The following is a 17500-nucleotide window of genomic DNA, read 5'->3' as shown; positions in this document are numbered from 1 at the left end:
CATGTACAAATCAGGGATCGTCTGCGTGCATAGTATTCTGTGGTTGATATAGGACTAGGCAAACCAGCAGGAACACAGAAAAAGAGTTTAGTCATTTAACCAGACAAGTTGTGGACCATTCATATAGATCTCTGTTACTTGAGGTCACAGGAAACGATGGGAAGCAATCGGTTATACTTCGCTCCAGTTGCTGCAGCCAGGCAGCCACAGCGCTACACTCTGGGGGCATGAGCATGAGGGCTCACAAGCATGCCCCCAGAGTGTAGTGGTGTAGCTGCCTGGATGGACAAGAAAACATCATAGAGAGAGAGAGAGAGAGAGAGAGAGAGGGTGGGTGGGAATGAGTGTGTGCTGGACTATGTTGGCATGTGGTGAGGTGGGAACTCCAGGTCTGCCCTTGTACTGAGTCCCACTGGTGTAACATGCTAATGCAGAACAGCTGGGAGGTGGTCTGGACAAACAGCAGGTCAGCTTGTCTGCACTCGTCACCATCAGTCTCTGCAGCTGTGCCCTGCAGGCTGCCCCACACAAGAGAAGGGAAACACTGCTAGCGAGCTAGCGAGCTAAATACAGGGGCTTTGTGGCCCGTGCAGAATCACCACAACAACATGCTGGAACATTTAGAGCCATTAGCAAATCTGTTTGGGGTTTTTTGTCCCAAATATATACTGCATACTTAATTCACTTAGAGGGCCCTGATTTAAAAGGAGAGCGAAGTGCAAAGTCTGTCAACAAGCAAAGTTATCGTTCATGAACGAAGAGCGGCAACGTTGAAATGACTTAAGGATGTTTGTGCTCAAGGTCTTATCCGTTGACGTTTTGTTTAATTATCTTCAGTTGATTTGTTTTGGATACAAGTCCAGATACCATTTTGAGTCCTCATAATGATTTACGGTGTGTATTTGTGTGTTTGTAACCCGGTCGTGTCGGTCCTCATAATTCCATATAATGTGTATGTGTGTCATTTTTGTAGCCCACGCACACGGTCATGTTGGTCCTCATAATTCCATATAATGTGTATGTGTGTTATTTCTGTAGCCCACACACACGGTCATGCCCGGGCAGGTGATGCGTGTGACGACGGGAGCGCCGATCCCTTGTGGAGCCGATGCTGTGGTGCAGGTGGAGGACACGGAGTTACTGCGTGAATCCGAGGATGTGAGTGTACATACACACACACTCACACACACACACACACATGCACACGCACACACACACGCGCGGACGTGCGCATGCTCAGAGTCAATATTTGTGCACAGATTAGGTTATTTTGTCTCTGTGTATTTGAGTAAGCATGAAATAAACAAAATGTAAGAATACGTTCTCTGGAATAGACTTATTGTTTTTTTTGTTCCTAAAACAAAGTGGTTATGGGGGAAAAAAAGTACCTCCTCAAGGATAGAAGAGTGTATTTTAACCCATTGTGTTTCTTCTGTAGCTTTATATCTGTAGTAGGTTGTTATTAATCTACATACCTACAGACTTAGTATATATTTAAATAAATGTAAAAACTCAAAACAATTGGTATTCTGGCTGTTTTCTGTCTGCAGTCTGTCACCATTCTTTTATGGTGTGATGCCGTTTTCATCATCATTGGAGATGGTGATGATGTGCCCTGTGTTAATAAAAAACATGTGCACACATTTGCTATTGGTTGAAGACACTGCTTTCTTACAACTTGCAGGGCACAGAGGAGCTGGAAGTGCGAATTCTGGTGCAGGCGCGACCTGGACAGGACATCAGGTGAGAGAGCACGACACACACGCACGCACGCACGCACGCACACACACACACACACACCAGAGGATTACAGTGGGAGATGATTTCTCATTGGCTACCCGGCCCTTTCTCTCTGCAGGCCCATTGGTCACGATATCAAACGTGGGGAGTGTGTTCTGGCCAAGGGCACCCACATGGGCCCCTCGGAGATCGGCCTACTGGCCACGGTGGGCGTCACCGAGGTGGAGGTGCAGAAGTTCCCCGTCGTGGCCGTCATGTCCACAGGCAACGAGGTGAGTGTTCGGAGGAACTGCAGAAGACAGACATCCAAGCATACTCCCATCCTCTCAAGCACTACCGTCATTTCCCAACTATTAGCCGCAGCTTATGTATTGATTTGGCTAAATTTCTTCAGCTATGAGGCTAATACACGGGGGGCAAGTAATATGGTATTAATATGGTTTTATTTATTCTAACTTGCATAAAACACTGTCTTGCGGCTTATACACAATGCGGCTGATACACAGGAAATTACTGTATGTGTGTCCTATGTGTGTGCGTGCTTTTGCTCATTTGTGAATGTGTGTGTGTGTGTGTGTGTGTGTGTGTTGTGTGTAGCTGTTGAACCCAGAGGATGACCTCCACCCTGGGAAAATCAGGGACAGCAACCGCTCCACCCTCCTCGCCACCATCCAGGAGCACGGCTACCCCACCATCAACCTGGGCATCGTGGGAGACAAGTAAGGCTATTGCACACGCTTCCCCTTCCACTGGAACACGGTAGTTTATACTGTAATTGTGTTTGCGTGTCTGTTGTCCCCTCAGTCCGGACGATTTGCTCAACGCCCTGAATGAAGGGATCAGCCGCGCCGACGTCATCATCACCTCAGGTGGCGTGTCCATGGGCGAGAAGGTGAGCTCTTCCGTCTCTGTGCTTTAAGTGTGCTGCACCAAAGGGAAATAAGGAAATCCTTTACTTAAGGTGATGTGCGCAACCAGCCTCTGATTGTCGTCTGTCGACTCTGCCTGTCTTTCCATCTCAGGACTACCTGAAACAGGTGCTGGACATCGACCTTCATGCCCAGATTCATTTTGGACGAGTATTCATGAAACCTGGGTGAGTCTTGATAAGTGGACTCCAGGGGAGGGCAGTGTTTTGTCCACTTCTCACATGATCAGTTCCGATTGCATCTCCTCACTGATTTTATTGTTTTTTTTGTCACTGTCCATTTCTTAGTCTTCCTACTACGTTTGCCACTCTTGACATCAATGGGCACCGAAAGCTGATATTTGCCCTGCCAGGTAAGTGTGTGTGTGTGTGTGTGTGTGTTTGAGAGAGAGAGAGAGAGAAAGAGGCTGTGATTTGGCATAGCGTAAGGCACATGCATGAGATGTTGATGGTTAATGACTGGCACTTGCAGGAGTTGTGGATGGTTAGGGACTATACAGAATGATCACTGTGCTACTCACAAATACTAATCAGACTTGCACGCAGAGTTGACTGAAACTACTTAGATGTTGTTTCCTACATACGGGGCTGGGTATTGATTGCTGTGTTACATCCAAATGAGAGACTTTATACCATTTTCGAATGAACTAAAAATTTTACGTTTTGAATTGAAAATTAAACATCATTAATGAGAAATCCTCCAGAGTGAAAAACTTTGAAATTAATATTACTTGGCAAATTTCATCTCCATTACATTTTTTAATTTTCAAATGACCTGCTGGGATCTGACTACTGATTTTTATGATAATTGCAATAAATATAGAAAATTAAAGTAGTTTTGCATTTTGAAGAGTTAGAGACCTCGCAAACTCCGCTCTTAAATTCTAGCCGGCACAGTCTGCTTTGGTTGGTCAGTTTGCGATGTTGATGATCCTTTTAAAACCATTTCCTTTAGGCATCCGCTGCAGCTAGCATTGTTGGCATCAGATCGATTGCCATTCTTTTCACTTGCTGATGAGATTAACTTTATTTTTTTATTAATGTTATGATGCTAAACCACTGCACTGAACAGCACCACTGTAAGGTGTTGAGTTGCCATACCCAGCCCTACAGTCTGCATGAGCATCCTCTCTTCCCTCCCATCTCTGACCACCTAACCAACCACTGGTCACTACACCATGCTATTTAACTGCCCACTGTACCCACATGTGCCCATTCCTGACCCCCTGCACCAAATACTAACGTCTAAATAGCCTATTGCCTCTTGACTTAAACATACCCTCCTCATACTTGCCACCTCCCATCCCACCTCAAAAACGCACAGTGTGCCACTCTTCCCCCCCAAACCCTGGACTTTTGAGTGTGAGTTCAGGAGTCAGTGGGTCTTCTTTTTTCGGCCGTATGAGGATCTGGTGTGCCATTGCCACTGTCCCACTGACACGCAAGGTGTCCTCCCCCCCTGGTACCTCTAGACGTTGTCTCCAGTGACCTTCCCTCTGCCGTGATCTCACTGCCACAGTGTCTGCAGGAACTGGCCCCATTTGATCCGTCCTTTTTCTTGTGAATCTTGACAAGCGTGAATCGTTTGCCCCTCCTGGGCCCCACCCCCCCTTTGTTCCTAGTATGCCCCCCCCCCCCCTCCCCACTATCAGCTCGCCTGTTCGTCTGTCCGTCCTGTATATGGAGTTCGGCTCGGCTGTGTTGACAGCCTCTCTTTCTTTCTTTCCTTCTTTCTTTCTATTTATTTTTCCTTTCCTCCTTGCTTGCTTGTTTGCCTTCTGCTTTCTCTCTTGGTCTGTATGTGGTTTCTCTCTCTATCTGTCTATCTATCAATCTATCTATCTATCTTTTCCATCTGTCTTTCTCTGTTCCTTTGCTGGTTGTTGTTCTCTCTCTCTCTTTCTCTCTCTCTCTCTCTCTCTCTTTCACTCTCCCATCTCTCTCTCTCTCTCTCTCCCCTCTCTCTCTCTGTCTTCCTTCTCTTCTCTCTCTCTCTCTACCACTCTCTCTCTCTCTTTCTCTCTTCCTTCTCTGTTCTCTCTGTCTGTCATGGCTCCCCTCCCCTAAGGTAATTTCAGCTACAGGGATACAGGGGTGTCTCTGCTGGAGGGGGTGCCCCTGAGTGACAGCGAGGCGAGCAAGACGCCCGTGCCACCTCCCGCTCGCGGAAGTAGGTGCTCTCCGCTCAGGAGGACCACACGCAAAAAAATACGAACAAACAAGTCAAGAACTCCACATTATGAACAACCAGTCACCACAAGCTCAGAAAACGGAATACTTTTTGTTTTTTTTAAATGGAAGAACTGATAGATAATGCAGGCTCTAAAATGTGGGAATTTTTGGCCCTCTTTTGGATTTTTTGGGATTCCGATTGAGCTTGATTTGGTCTGACCCTAAAGGTCAGAAGGTTAGATATAAATGGCTAGCTATAAAAGAAGGACTAAATAGAAGGCTCTTTTGTCAAATGACACTTTTCTGTTCTGTTTTCTGAGAGATATTGATATTATCTTTTCTAATTTGAGTACATTTTATTGTTTTGTTTTGAGTATGTTGGTTCCTCCATGGTGCTGTTCATTGGTTGGTTGGCTGTGGTTGATGCACACTGTGATCTCTCTCTACTGCTCTCCTTGCCCTGCTCCTGAAGTCCCTTTGCATACCAAAAGTACCAGCAAATCCCCTGCCCTGCTTGCTGCAAGGGTCTTGAAGCTGCCCTTCCAGAGCCCTTGATAAAACACACACACATATCCTCTTCTTGCCTCTACTAATCCTTCAACTACATTACGCTACACAACACCCTCTCACACCACACTCTCTTGCACACCCCAAAGTAGCAGAAAATGTTTAGCTGACTTCTTGATTTAGGCACACAGGGGTGTCATTTCAGAGTTTGGTGTATTCTGTATGTGTGTGAAATAAACTGACCAGGATTGTCAGGACCCTCAGTTGCAGACTTTAACCAAGGCCCTCTCTGTACTTCCCTATGTGGCTTTCACTGGACATCCTCCTCTGCTCCTCCAACTGTCCTAAGAGCATGGTGAAGCACACTACCCCCTCACTCACCCCCCCACCCCCTCCCCATTTTCACCAACGCCCTTGTCCTTGTTCCTAAGTGACCCCTTTCCCGCACCGGAAAAAAACCCTCTGACCCAGATTCTACTTGTCTTGTATTTTAGAGATGGTGGTTGTCCGTTGCACTGGTACTTACTGTAGGAATTCTTTTTTTTTCTCTGTTATGCTCTTCCTTCACTCTGTTCTTCCCTTGTGTCCACAGGCAATCCCGTGTCAGCGGTCGTCACCTGTAATCTCTTTGTCATCCCTGCTCTAAGGAAGATGCAAGGAATCCTGGACCCCCGACCAACCATTATCAAAGCTCGGGTAACCCACCCAAACAGCCTTTAAAAAGCCTTTAACAGATATCTATCCACAATTAATTAAATACGTCCACTTTAACCATAATCCTACATTTTGCTACAGTGATTTGTCTCGTGATTATGATGTCATCAGTATGCATCCCTCCTCTCATCCTTGCAGTTATCGTGTGATGTTAAATTAGACCCACGGCCCGAGTACCACCGCTGCATACTTACATGGCACCATCAGGAGCCGCTACCATGGGCACAGAGCACAGGTATTGGCACCATTCTCTGTCATTCCTTACTAATCAGTGTAATCTTACCATTTATTTAACCTTGTTTTAGTTGATTTGAGGTTGTGTTAGCAGGTTGTGGTTGGGCAAGCTGGTGTTTGACTGTAATGACTTGAAGAGGAGACACTAATTGAAAGTTCACTAACTTGTTGAGTCCTGTTAAATCATTTGGGAAATATTTTTGTCCCCGAATAGCCTTTTCATATCATTGCTGTTCTGAAGTAGTGTCACATTAGTCAAAGACAAACTAAGTGGTTCCCATCAAGTTGAATTCAATTATGAAACTCTCTCTTCCTTTCTCTCTTTTATTTCCCTTTCCCTCTTTCTTTCTTTCTCTCTCGGTCATTCTCTCCATCTCTCTGCAGGGAATCAAATGAGCAGCCGGTTAATGAGTATGCGCAGTGCCAATGGCCTGCTAATGTTGCCGCCTAAAACTGAGCAATACGTGGAGCTGCACAAAGGAGAGGTGGTGGACGTCATGGTGATCGGACGGCTATGATGTCGTCCCCGGGGTGCGGGCGGCGAGAAAGAGGGACGACGAGAGCGAGCGAAAGTGGAAGTGGTGCATGTCCACATATCATTACTATTCTGTAATATGCAATGGCACAGCAAGTTTGTACTGATTTGACCAACCGAAGTTGATTGAGGGTAATCAACAACTCACTGAAGCAAAACAAAATGGTTTACGGAAATGTTAATTAGAAAAGAAAATCCTTATTATTTCAAAGAAAGAAATGAAAATATTATACCTTTTAAAATAAGACTATATATATATATATATATATAATATATAAGATTTATTCTGTAATATATTATTATGATTATTATTATGAATATCATCATCATCATTCTATTAAGCAACTCTGTTCTCTTTCATCGCAATTGCTTTGTGTGTTCAACGCTAGCCCTTATAGATAGCAGTAGCATTTTAGTAGAAAGCTGTAGACTCCTGACCGGAGTTCATTGAAACGCTTATTTCCAGACCTTGGAGGAAGGAGGGGGGGGGGCATTTTTGAAATGGGGGGGTGGGGGGTGGGAGGGGGAGGGACCAAGGAAGGTGGCGGAGAGAGGTCTGCCACTGGATGTAGCCACAGCCGTGTGCCACAGCTATGTGGGACCTCATGAGAGCCGTCTGGAGGCGTCCATCCCAACAGCTTTGCTTGTCCTTTATCTTGTGAGTCGTGTTCATGTGCACAGTGCCAACAGTCAGGGAGGAGTCTGGGTCAGGGGAATGTGGGGCGGGGGGGCGGGGGGGACCCGAGACAGTCGGGCGGGAACGGATGGGGTCGTCAGGTCAGGAAACGGTCACCGGCAGTTTACGGGAAGAGCTCTGCACAGGTCACGATGTGCTCGGAGACCGATGCATGTGGAGGACTTACCACCCACACCGCAGGTTGCCTATCCCACCTGGGAATCCTCACTGTGGACGCCGTGACCTTCTCACTTCACTGAAGTCCCAAGCCTCACCCTCCTCACCAGTCCCCTCTCCCCCCCCCCTGCCCCCTTTCCCAGGCCCCTCCCAGACTCAGTCAGCCGACACCCTGGGGGTCAACGGAGATCTTTTGTTTGGTTCAACGTTAAAAAAGAAGACGAAAAAAAAAAAAACACTGAAGGAAACAGCTTATTTAAGCGCTGAAAGCCTTTTTTAAAAACTTATTCAAATATAAATATAAATATATATATATATATAAGAAAAAAAGAAAACTGTACAGTAAAAATGATGGGTGATATTGTACAGATATATGACCAGCACTCCTATGAATATACTTGAGGATGAGGATGAGCTCCTTAAAGAAAAACAAAACAAAAAAACTCTGTACTATAATGACATTTTCTGTAATGATATTAAAACTGATGAGAGAAAATTAAAACCTTGATCATTACATAAATATTACTTGTCTCTGCTTCTTTATGTTTTGCCTATTTTATTTTGAACGAAGAACTTTCCAAGAGGGATGCTTTTTGTCTAATTTGATTTTGACATCCACAAACACTTCTTACATGGTCAAAATTTGCACATTTGGGATCTTCTGAATTAAAGCTGTGTGTGTGTGTGTGTGTGTGTGTGTGTGTGTGTGTGTGTGTCGTCTGTGTCTGTGTCTGTGTCTGTGTCTGTGTCTGTGTCTGTGTGTCTGTGTCTGTGTCTGTGTGTGTGTGTGTGTGTGTGTGTGCATTATATACACTTTGTTCATTCTCCAGACTACCCTCAGCAAGGTGGGATTGTGTACTTTAATTTCTGGCTAATAGAAAGGATGTTATAAATGTCCATCATACTGTAACTGAAAATGTATGTACGTAAGATTTTGGTTGCCTGTATCCATATCGAACCAACTTGGCTGACAGGGTGGATGTGTCAATGTTGTCTTTTTTTTATTATTTTTTTATTTTTTTATTAGTAATTCTGCATGTACAATACACATGGCTCAAACTTATACATACGAAATCCATGTACAATATTATAGGTGCAATAAACATTCAGAACAAACAAAACAAGAAAGGAAAAAAACACAAATACATACTAGGGCTTGGAAAGTAAATCAGATTCTATTACTCTGTTCCAGAGTTGCATAGCATTCTTAGAATTCATAACTTTCAGGGCTTTTGAGTAAGAAAGGAAATGATTGTGAAACCCACTAAAAGTGGGCTTCACTTTTAAATATCTACATTTATGTATGAAAAATTTACACAGGATGACAATTACATTGACCAGGAGATCATCATTATCATTGATCATAGAGAGTCCGTATATAATGTCATTTGAGTCAAAGCTAACATACAACATTTAGGAAGCAGCCAGTTATGAAGATCAAGCCACAAAGACTCAACATGAATACAGTGGACAAACAGGTGTTCAACAGTTTCTAGCTCATCACAAAACACACAATTATCAGTCTCTATCCCAAAGCGCCTTTGGATAAATTCGTTGGAGGGGTATATACCATTCAAAGTTTTAAAATGTAACTCTTTGGCTTTAGGGATTATTGGATACTTCAATGTTGTCACTGAACTGTCAAGACAGTCAAATCAAGGATATCATTCCGGTCCACACGATGGCGATGTTGAAGCTAAATCATGAGGCTCTCTGACTAACCAATAACCGAAGAAAACTTGCCTCCTTTGTGATTGGATCGCTGGCCTTTTCACTACGAAAACAACTACAAGGTAATGAAAGTGGTGTGTGTGGATTGTCTAGCGTAATGTGTTTTTATACACATTTCAGCCATTTCTTATCTCTCTTAAACTGATTACAGATTGTCTTGCGCGTTCCTGATTTGTACTGGTTCTTTGGAATTATCGATTCGTATTCATACCTCCACGTTTGGTATCACGCTTTCAAGAAAGACTAGCTAGCAAGCTAGCATTAACTAGATACCCGCTAAAAACAACATCGGTATACGTGGCTGCTGTTCAGTGTTGTTTATCACGTTTATCTGTTTTTAGCAACAATGCCAGTGCACTCGAGAGAAAAGAAAGAGAACAACCATGAGGAGATGGAGGTGGACTACCCGGAACAGGAGGGCAGCAGTACAGACGAAGAGGATTCGGAAACCTCGTCAGTGTCAGAGGATGGAGACAGCTCGGGTAACTTTATGTTCACGCTATCGTTAGGCATCGAAAACAGACAAGGTAATGTCGCCTAATGCTATTTTATGTTTGAATCTTCCTATCGCAGAAATGGACGATGAAGACTGCGAGCGCAGAAGAGTGGAATGCTTGGATGAGATGACCAATCTCGAGAAGCAGTTCAGCGACCTGAAAGACCAGTAAGTCATAACTTATCACGACTCATGTGACATAATTTGGAGATGTGGGTTGAATTTGCGAAACGTGACGTTGTTCAACAACCCGCATATTAACGTGCGTTAACGCGTCAATAAGTCATCCTTTCTGCTGAAACCAACACATCTTAAAAAGAATAGAAATAAAGCAACTGTCGAGAATATGTCCGCTACTTTCGGTTACATACACGTTTCCTAGATTGTGTTTTTAAATGCTGAGAATGTTTCTCTTTAGGTTGTACAAGGAAAGGTTGAGTCAAGTTGATGCCAAATTACAGGAGGTGTTGTCGGGCAAAGCTCCAGAATACCTTGAGCCACTCGCTGCTTTGCAAGAGAACATGCAGATCCGAATGAAAGTTGCTGGTAAGTTTTGCATACATGTAGGAGGTGATGATGTGTCTGCCTGTGTCTGTTGCTTGCTGCATTTGATATTTGATATTTTGTCAATGGCAGGGATCTACAAGGAGCTGTGTTTGGACTCTGTGAAGAATAAGTATGAATGTGAAACACAAGCTGCTTACCAGCACTGGGAGGTGAGAGAGAGAAAGTGTTCACACTAGAACTGTAGATTCTCACTGATGGCCACCCTTTCATATCATTCCTAACTGTGGCACTACATTTGCATGGTCCTCACTTTTTAGAGCTCACAGTAGTTAGGAATTGTCGTAAGGACTTGTTGGAGACAAGAGACATCAAGACACAAAAAAACACAAAATAGACCTATTACACATAACACTAAACTAGTTCATGAATGACGGCACCTTCAATTCTTTCCCCTTCAGAGCGAGAAGCTCCTGCTGCTGGACACAGTTCAGAGTGAGCTGGAGGAGAAGATTCGGCGGCTCGAGGAAGACCGACACAGCATCGATATCACCTCAGGTACTGTAGTCAAGCTTATACCTGTATGGGATGGACAGGAAGACCTCCTGCAGTGAAGGTTTAACCACTCATTTTGAGTGTACAATGACTGAAATAATCACATGCAGAACTTGTTCTAATGTGAGTTGATGAAAAGATTGTATAAAACCATGGAGACCATATTATTGATCTGTCATAGTGTTAAGTAAATCATATCACTCTTGACCAGACCATATTATTGATCTGTCATGGTGTTAAGTAATCATATCACTCTTGACCAGTGTATTTCAATGTTCTTCTTCTAATAGAGCTGTGGAATGATGAGCTTCAGTCCAGAAGGAGTAAGAGAAGAGACCCCTTCAGTCCTGACAAGAAGAGGAAGCCTGTGGTCGTCTCCGATATCCTTTCTCAGGAACTCACTAAGTGCCTAGCATGCAATGCTGGTCAAATTGCAAATTCAGTCTTTTTCTACTCTTCACTTAAGTTTCATTGAACTGGGTGTGGTAGTGTTTGGTTACTCTTTGATTGGATGTTTCAATTACTGTCACTTAATTCAATGTGTTTCTTTTCTTTAACATTGTTACGCCCATATATTGTGTACATGCTGCAAGATTTAGACATCTTGGAGGACTGGACAGCAATCAGAAAGGTAATTTGTTCACAAACACGTACTCTTTTGTCGTGCTCTTTACCAGCTAAACGATGTATATTTGTGATATGATCAACACATTTCAAACACATACATTGTGTGCATCTAACACATCAGTAATTGATCTTTTGTCTTTGCACTATGATACTTGCAGGCTATGGCTACACTCGGCCCTCACAGAGTCAAGGCTGATGGTACGTTCTCTCATTATATGTTACCTATTGCACTCAGGGGGTATTTCAGTTTCTGTGTGGCCAGTGTTCCTATAACATTGCATAAATCATCACACACCGAATATTATATTGCACAAACCTATTGTAAGCCTTTTATCATGCTACATACTGTAATATGTATAACATATAACATTATTATTGTCTTTCACGTGACTTTTGTAGTGCCCTTGGTCAAGCCTGAGAAGCTTCATCAGCAACCGCACCACACAGCCAGGTCTGAGGATGGACGCTTGTATTACGATGGGGAGTGGTATTGTCGAGGCCAGGGCATATGCATTGATAAGAAGGACGAGTATCCTACAAGGTGAGTTGCTGCTTGCTCCCTTCATCCCCCAACCTTTTAGCATGTTGGATGATCTGAATGTGAAATGCTGTGTCCTGACTGTAAATGTTTAATGTGTATTTGAATATCACCAACACTGCTAGTCAGTCAGAATACTTTGTTATTTGGGGTCTTGAAAAATAAACCACGGGGAAATGTAGTGGGGCATATTTGAAAAGCAGTATACAGTTAAAGTAATGTGATTGTACCAATTATAAGTTAGTCGTGATTTTAAAAACCAAGATCAAGTCATGAGTTAAGGATTGATTTTAATCAGACTGATTTCCCTCATCTGAACTCTCTCAACTCTAGTGCCATAATCACTACCATTAACCATGACGAGGTGTGGTTCAAGCGCCTGGATGGCAGCAAGTCCAAGCTGTACATTTCCCAGTTGCAGAAAGGCAGATATAGCATCAAACACTCATAGGTATCCAAGGAGTCTTCTATCCAGCAATCTCTCTACTTCACTGCCATCTCTCATGCCAGCCAATATGCCAGCCTGGGAGAACTCTGCACAACTTCCATAGTGGACTGCCAAACAGTGTTTTCATTCCGGCCCTTTCTATGTCCAGCCTATCATGTATTAAGACTTTAGTGGGTTTACTGTGGAAACTGTTATGTATATTTTCTTTCAAGAGCTAAATGAGAACGGTTGGTGACACTGCCAAAAGATATGTTTTTTTTACTTCACAGTATAAGCAACAAAAGGTGTGTGTGTGTACGTGTGTGTGTACGTGTGTGTGTGTCTGTGTACGTGTGTGTGTGTACACGTGTGTGTACGTGTGTGTGTACACGTGTGCGTGCGTGGGAAATGGTTTAAATGTATGCATGCTCCATAGCACTGTAAGGTTTTTTTTTCTTTCTCTGTCTTCTACAAGCAACTGTTTACTCTGACAATTTACCACAGTTTACAGAAAAACTGTACTACAAACCATGATGTATGACTATGTCTGACTCATTTTTAAGCTCTGTGTTTCTGTATGTTTCATTAAGTCTCATGGTACAGTGTGTAGGGATATTTGTATATGTTCATTTGTGTGGTCATATATGAACAGAACTTCTTCCCCATCTCCCCACACCTTTACTTTCACCTCACTGCCGTGTTTTAAATGTTGTATTCTCCATACAGCCTGTCTGCCATATAATGTGTGAATCCACACAAAGTCTTTGAATACAAATGAAATGTGTTTGTTTCATTCATACTGTACAGAAGTGATGCCTTAAACCGATGCATTTTTTAATATGTAGTCAATTTCTAGTGTGTCAAATGATATTAGTTTGGTTGTAAGGAAGTGATTGCCAAGGAGAAATGTCTCCCTCCCCTGTTCATTTCTTGAGCTCACACATGTACGTACATTTTGTTATATTGTGCCAGCTCGACTTTATTTTCCTGCCAGATTTACCTCTGTATCCTGTATCTTGGTTAGTTAACTGTATAGCATTTTTGTTATTATTTTCCTTTTCATCAGTATGTCAGACCAGAAGTTTCCTATACCTGTATATTCTCGGTAAGAAAAAAATATTTCTGCTTGTGAAAGTGGGAAATAAAGTCTGATTCGAGAAAGAAAAAAAAAGTCGTGGGAATGTTTCATTTTTGTCAAATGGACAATTTGACGTCGCAAGCACTTGGACGAATGACACATGAATCAGAGAATTTCTGACAGGGTACTGGCTCTGCATGAATGAAATTGTATCCTACTGCATTGTAATTCAATGGAAGTTTTCTGTAGATGTCGCTGTTTTCGTCTTGTATAGAACTCAAGCTGCCGCAGCTCTTGCCTAGCACTGTGTTGTGGTCTTGATTTGGAGAGGAGGAAGATGACAGCCAGAAAGTCTGGGTCACGACTAGAGACAGAAATAGAGAGATGCCGTTCAGAAGGACAATGGGACAAGATACCGGAACTTGTGCGGCAGCTCTCTGCTAAACTAATATCAAACGGTTGGTTTCAAAGATTTACAAATGAATATTTACATCTCTAGCTAACAAGACAGACAGCTAGCCTGCTAGCTTACCTGCCCTGCCTCGCTAATAACATTAGCTTGCTAGCTAGTAAGCTATCGCTAGTTGTTCTAGCTGTCTGTTTGGGGGCCTTTCTTTCTATGTGGAGCAGTAAGGTTAAGCAGGAATGAGGAGAATTATTTCTAGATTGTTTTAGTTGTCAGTATACTTTCATGTTCCCATTTCAGGATTCATGTTCGAGGGTTTGCTGTATTGGTAATGAGTAACGTTAGTGCAGTGCAATCGGCATAGGAGTGCTGGTGATTTCGCTAGCAAGTAACGTTAACGTTACGTTTCCTGTTTTAGGGAATTTTGACATTTAGATGACGGGGCTTTCACTGTCTATGGGCTTGCCATATCCAAACTTTTGATGTGCTATTACTTATGAATGGCTAACAGACAGTAACCAATGGTAGTTGTGATTTCATTCAGGTCCTTGGTATAGTTTGAATGTTTTGTTTTTGTATTACTGAAATGATCAGTCTTGGTGGCCAGAAGTCAGAGGTTGAGATTCGATACAAGATGCTTGAGATGAAGTTGAATGTCCTGTTTAACACCGACTTCATGTTCTGATTACAAAGTATTGAAGTGTACGGAACTATATTAGCTTAACTTTCTTGAGTGCAGGATGTAGATAACGTATATATGATTATAACTTACAAATAAATCATTATATTTGGTGTTGTATGGTCAGGATGTTTGCATTCAAGCAGAATGTAAACATTAACTCCAATCCAACAAGTCGCTGTGGACTTAGCTGAATGTATAGTAGGGTATCGTCCACGTGACGTGTGAGTACCTCCACACGTAAAGAGGTCTTAATGTAGATTAAGAGACTCGTGGACGCACACACACAAAGCTTAACTGAGAAAGTTGTGGCATTTTGGGCTAATCGGAAATGGAATGCACCCATCATAACTGATGTGCGGCCAGCCTATGACTCACGTGACATACTGTTTGGCCAGGGCCATATTGATCTCATTGTAGGCTACAGGGATACACCTACTCTTCCTGGTCCAGTTTGAGTGGTTCGTCCTCATTGTGTGTGTGTGTGTGTGTGTGTGTGTGTGTGTGTGTGTGTGTGTGTGTGTGTGTGTGTGTGTGTGTGTGTGTGTGTGTGTGTGTGTGCGTGCGCGCGCGCGTGTGTGTGTGTGCGTGCGCGCGCGCGCGTGTGGAGGCATGGATTGGCTAGGGATCTGTGGCCTAGGCTGGTTGGTTGGGCTGCAGACTGTCAAAGAACACAGTGATGGGGAAACATGTAATTTTGCAGACCATTTTATTCAAAGCTGCTTACAGTAGTCAGCCACTTGGCAAACCAAGCTCACAGACATTGAATAAGCCTTGTACTATTGATAGGCCTACATGTTCCGGAGTTTTGTGCCAGGATTAGCATTACTTAAGCATTCTGGCCAAACAGTGTTTTGAAATGGAAGCCAGTTGCTTAGAAGTTGATTATACATCACTGAGTGAAACCCTTTTGGTATGAAACAGTTCCTTGTGAAACACAGGAGTTCAGCTGCTCAGAGGTTTTTTACAGACTTCTTAATGGGCCTAAATGCCAGCAAGACTGTTTCTCTGAGCCCTAGTATTTTGACCAACCTTGTAACCTGAATTCAACTCTTTGCCTATTTCAGGAAAACTACTAGGAACCTCTCGTATGTCCACACGTTCTTCATAAGAATATGTGCAGCAACACTTTTCTTTTCCTCCCCACCTATTGATTTAGCTTAGCTCAGCACACCCTCGGAGGGAAGTAGCAGGCTGGTGTGAAGTCTTCACTGAGCGAGTGCGCTGTGTACAGAAATTGCCTTTAGTAAACCTGTGTGATCTCCTTAAGAGCACCTGAGTGTTTTCCAACCTTATGGTAGAAGAGGTGATGGTAATCTAAGCACCCTGGCTAATATCCCAAACCAGCCTAGCTGTACTGTAATGACTGACTATTGCATTTCTATAACTCCAGTATGTGCCAGTGACTTGCTATTAGGCTAGTTATCAAAGCTGATGTTTTAGCTGGTCAGTGAATTACCAGTGATTAAAGTTACTTGTATGCCAGATAGACTGCAGTTTGGAACATTGGTTCAGATTTGGTTTTGTGCGTTACATACATTTTGTTTTTACATTTTAATTTCTTTACCTGTTTGATGTGGCTGTAAGTATCATTGTAATACGATCTCAAGTTAAGTTTCCATGCTTATTATTGCACACCCTCTAACTCTATGTGTGTGTGTGTGTGTGTGTGTGTGTGTGTGTGTGTGTGTGCAGATGACCTGGGGGAGCTCTTGCTCGGGGAGTCCAAGCTCCAGCAGTTCCTCAAGGAGAACCCCATCAAGCAGGATGCCAGTCCCCGTGGCAACCGACCCCGTCTGGTGGAGGTCCGCAAGCACCTGACGGCTGCCCTGGACCGGGGAAACCTCAAGGTTAGGAGCGGCGCGCACGGGGCAGGATTACTGGATTAATACCAGATTTCTACTAACCCCGTGTCAGCCGGGTTTAGTCTGTGTGTACCGTATGTGTGTGAGTGTGTGAGTGTGTGAGTGTGTGAGTGTGTGAGTGTGTGAGTGTGTGAGTGTGTGAGTGTGTGTGTGTGTGTGTGTGTGTGTGTGTGTGTTCACCTTTTTCACCTCATCCAGACTGAGGGAACACTAGAGAATGATCACTGCAATTGACTGCACTGCTTTATTCCACACTCAGACCGTTCAGACCTCATAACCGTAGAAGGAACCGCAGAAGGCATTCATGAAATTCACAACACGACCAAGAATGCACAGAATGTGTAGCAGATAACATCATCTGGTCCTCTAGATTAAAGGGCTATGAGCACAGAAAGATACACTGTGGTCTGTGGATGGACTACTGGATTTTTAAAAAAGGTTTTATTGACAATGACTTGTATACAAATTGCAGCGCAGTAGTGCTGACTGCATAGACTGTAAAGGTTAGATCATACAAGAGCAAGACACACCAAGAAATGCAGTGGCCGTGTAGCGTGTATTTGTATGGGATCTCAGATGCACCAGATGCAGAAGAATAGGGCACAGCTAGCCCCTTCTACAGTATGTGAGGCTGATTTACTTGTCTAAGTTTTGTACATGCCACAATTCTATTATATTCAGTTACATTTAGGATACAGTTAGTGTAACAAATGTATAATAATGAATTGATATGATTATGCATTAAATTAAATGGACAATTATATATATGAAATATTGAATGACACTACAAGATCTACTTAAACGCTTAAAATAATATCTGGTTACATAATGTCAAAGTAGTTGCAAACTACAAAATAGTCAGAGTAGTAGTCCACACTTTGATATCACAATGAAATAAACTTAGAAAAAGT

At 43.1% G+C, this 17500-nt stretch overlaps 3 protein-coding genes across 8 annotated transcripts in view; all 3 read left to right on the top strand.

Annotated features, from left to right (window-relative positions):
• gphna (gephyrin a) overlaps positions 1 to 7297 on the top strand; it is a 70664-nt gene extending 63367 nt beyond the window's left edge. For all 5 annotated transcript variants that reach the window (XM_062522090.1, XM_062522091.1, XM_062522089.1 and 2 more), the window contains 10 exons: positions 1039 to 1158; positions 1685 to 1743; positions 1859 to 2012; positions 2338 to 2459; positions 2545 to 2632; positions 2763 to 2836; positions 2957 to 3021; positions 5940 to 6043; positions 6200 to 6296; positions 6680 to 7297. In XM_062522090.1, the coding sequence (XP_062378074.1) occupies positions 1039 to 1158; positions 1685 to 1743; positions 1859 to 2012; positions 2338 to 2459; positions 2545 to 2632; positions 2763 to 2836; positions 2957 to 3021; positions 5940 to 6043; positions 6200 to 6296; positions 6680 to 6813 (1017 nt within the window). In that variant the 3' untranslated portion in view covers positions 6814 to 7297. The remainder of the gene's footprint in view (positions 1 to 1038; positions 1159 to 1684; positions 1744 to 1858; positions 2013 to 2337; positions 2460 to 2544; positions 2633 to 2762; positions 2837 to 2956; positions 3022 to 5939; positions 6044 to 6199; positions 6297 to 6679) is intronic.
• Positions 7298 to 9427: 2130 nt separating this feature from the next.
• On the top strand, positions 9428 to 13722 carry LOC134067046 (breast cancer metastasis-suppressor 1-like protein-A). The gene is made up of 11 exons (XM_062522086.1): positions 9428 to 9476; positions 9756 to 9896; positions 9988 to 10078; positions 10329 to 10456; positions 10547 to 10626; positions 10876 to 10972; positions 11260 to 11349; positions 11536 to 11600; positions 11755 to 11794; positions 11996 to 12137; positions 12468 to 13722. The coding sequence occupies exons 2-11, from the start codon at positions 9761 to 9763 to the stop codon at positions 12583 to 12585; spliced, it is 987 nt and encodes a 328-aa protein (XP_062378070.1). The 5' UTR covers positions 9428 to 9476; positions 9756 to 9760; the 3' UTR covers positions 12586 to 13722.
• A 239-nt stretch (positions 13723 to 13961) lies between these two features.
• Positions 13962 to 17500, top strand: part of ttc7b (tetratricopeptide repeat domain 7B) — a 52694-nt gene continuing 49155 nt past the window's right edge. For both annotated transcript variants that reach the window (XM_062522828.1, XM_062522827.1), the window contains exons 1-2: positions 13962 to 14097; positions 16420 to 16574. In XM_062522828.1, coding sequence (XP_062378812.1) covers positions 13977 to 14097; positions 16420 to 16574 — 276 coding nt within the window. In that variant the 5' untranslated portion in view covers positions 13962 to 13976. The remainder of the gene's footprint in view (positions 14098 to 16419; positions 16575 to 17500) is intronic.

The sequence above is a fragment of the Sardina pilchardus genome, chromosome 20 (assembly GCF_963854185.1).
Source record: "Sardina pilchardus chromosome 20, fSarPil1.1, whole genome shotgun sequence".
Taxonomy (NCBI): Eukaryota; Metazoa; Chordata; class Actinopteri; order Clupeiformes; family Clupeidae; genus Sardina; species Sardina pilchardus.
The sequence above is the reverse complement of the archived record's forward strand: the minus strand, read 5'-3'. Positions and strand labels throughout refer to the sequence as shown.

Bases quoted from the DNA above. Each gene is read 5' to 3' on its own strand.
- LOC134067046 (XM_062522086.1), top strand. From the start codon at position 9,761: ATGCCAGTGCACTCGAGAGAAAAGAAAGAGAACAACCATGAGGAGATG. The intron at 10,457-10,546 runs GTAAGTTTTGCA...TGTCAATGGCAG, and splicing joins GATCCGAATGAAAGTTGCTG to GGATCTACAAGGAGCTGTGT. The intron at 10,627-10,875 runs GTGAGAGAGAGA...TTTCCCCTTCAG, and splicing joins CTGCTTACCAGCACTGGGAG to AGCGAGAAGCTCCTGCTGCT.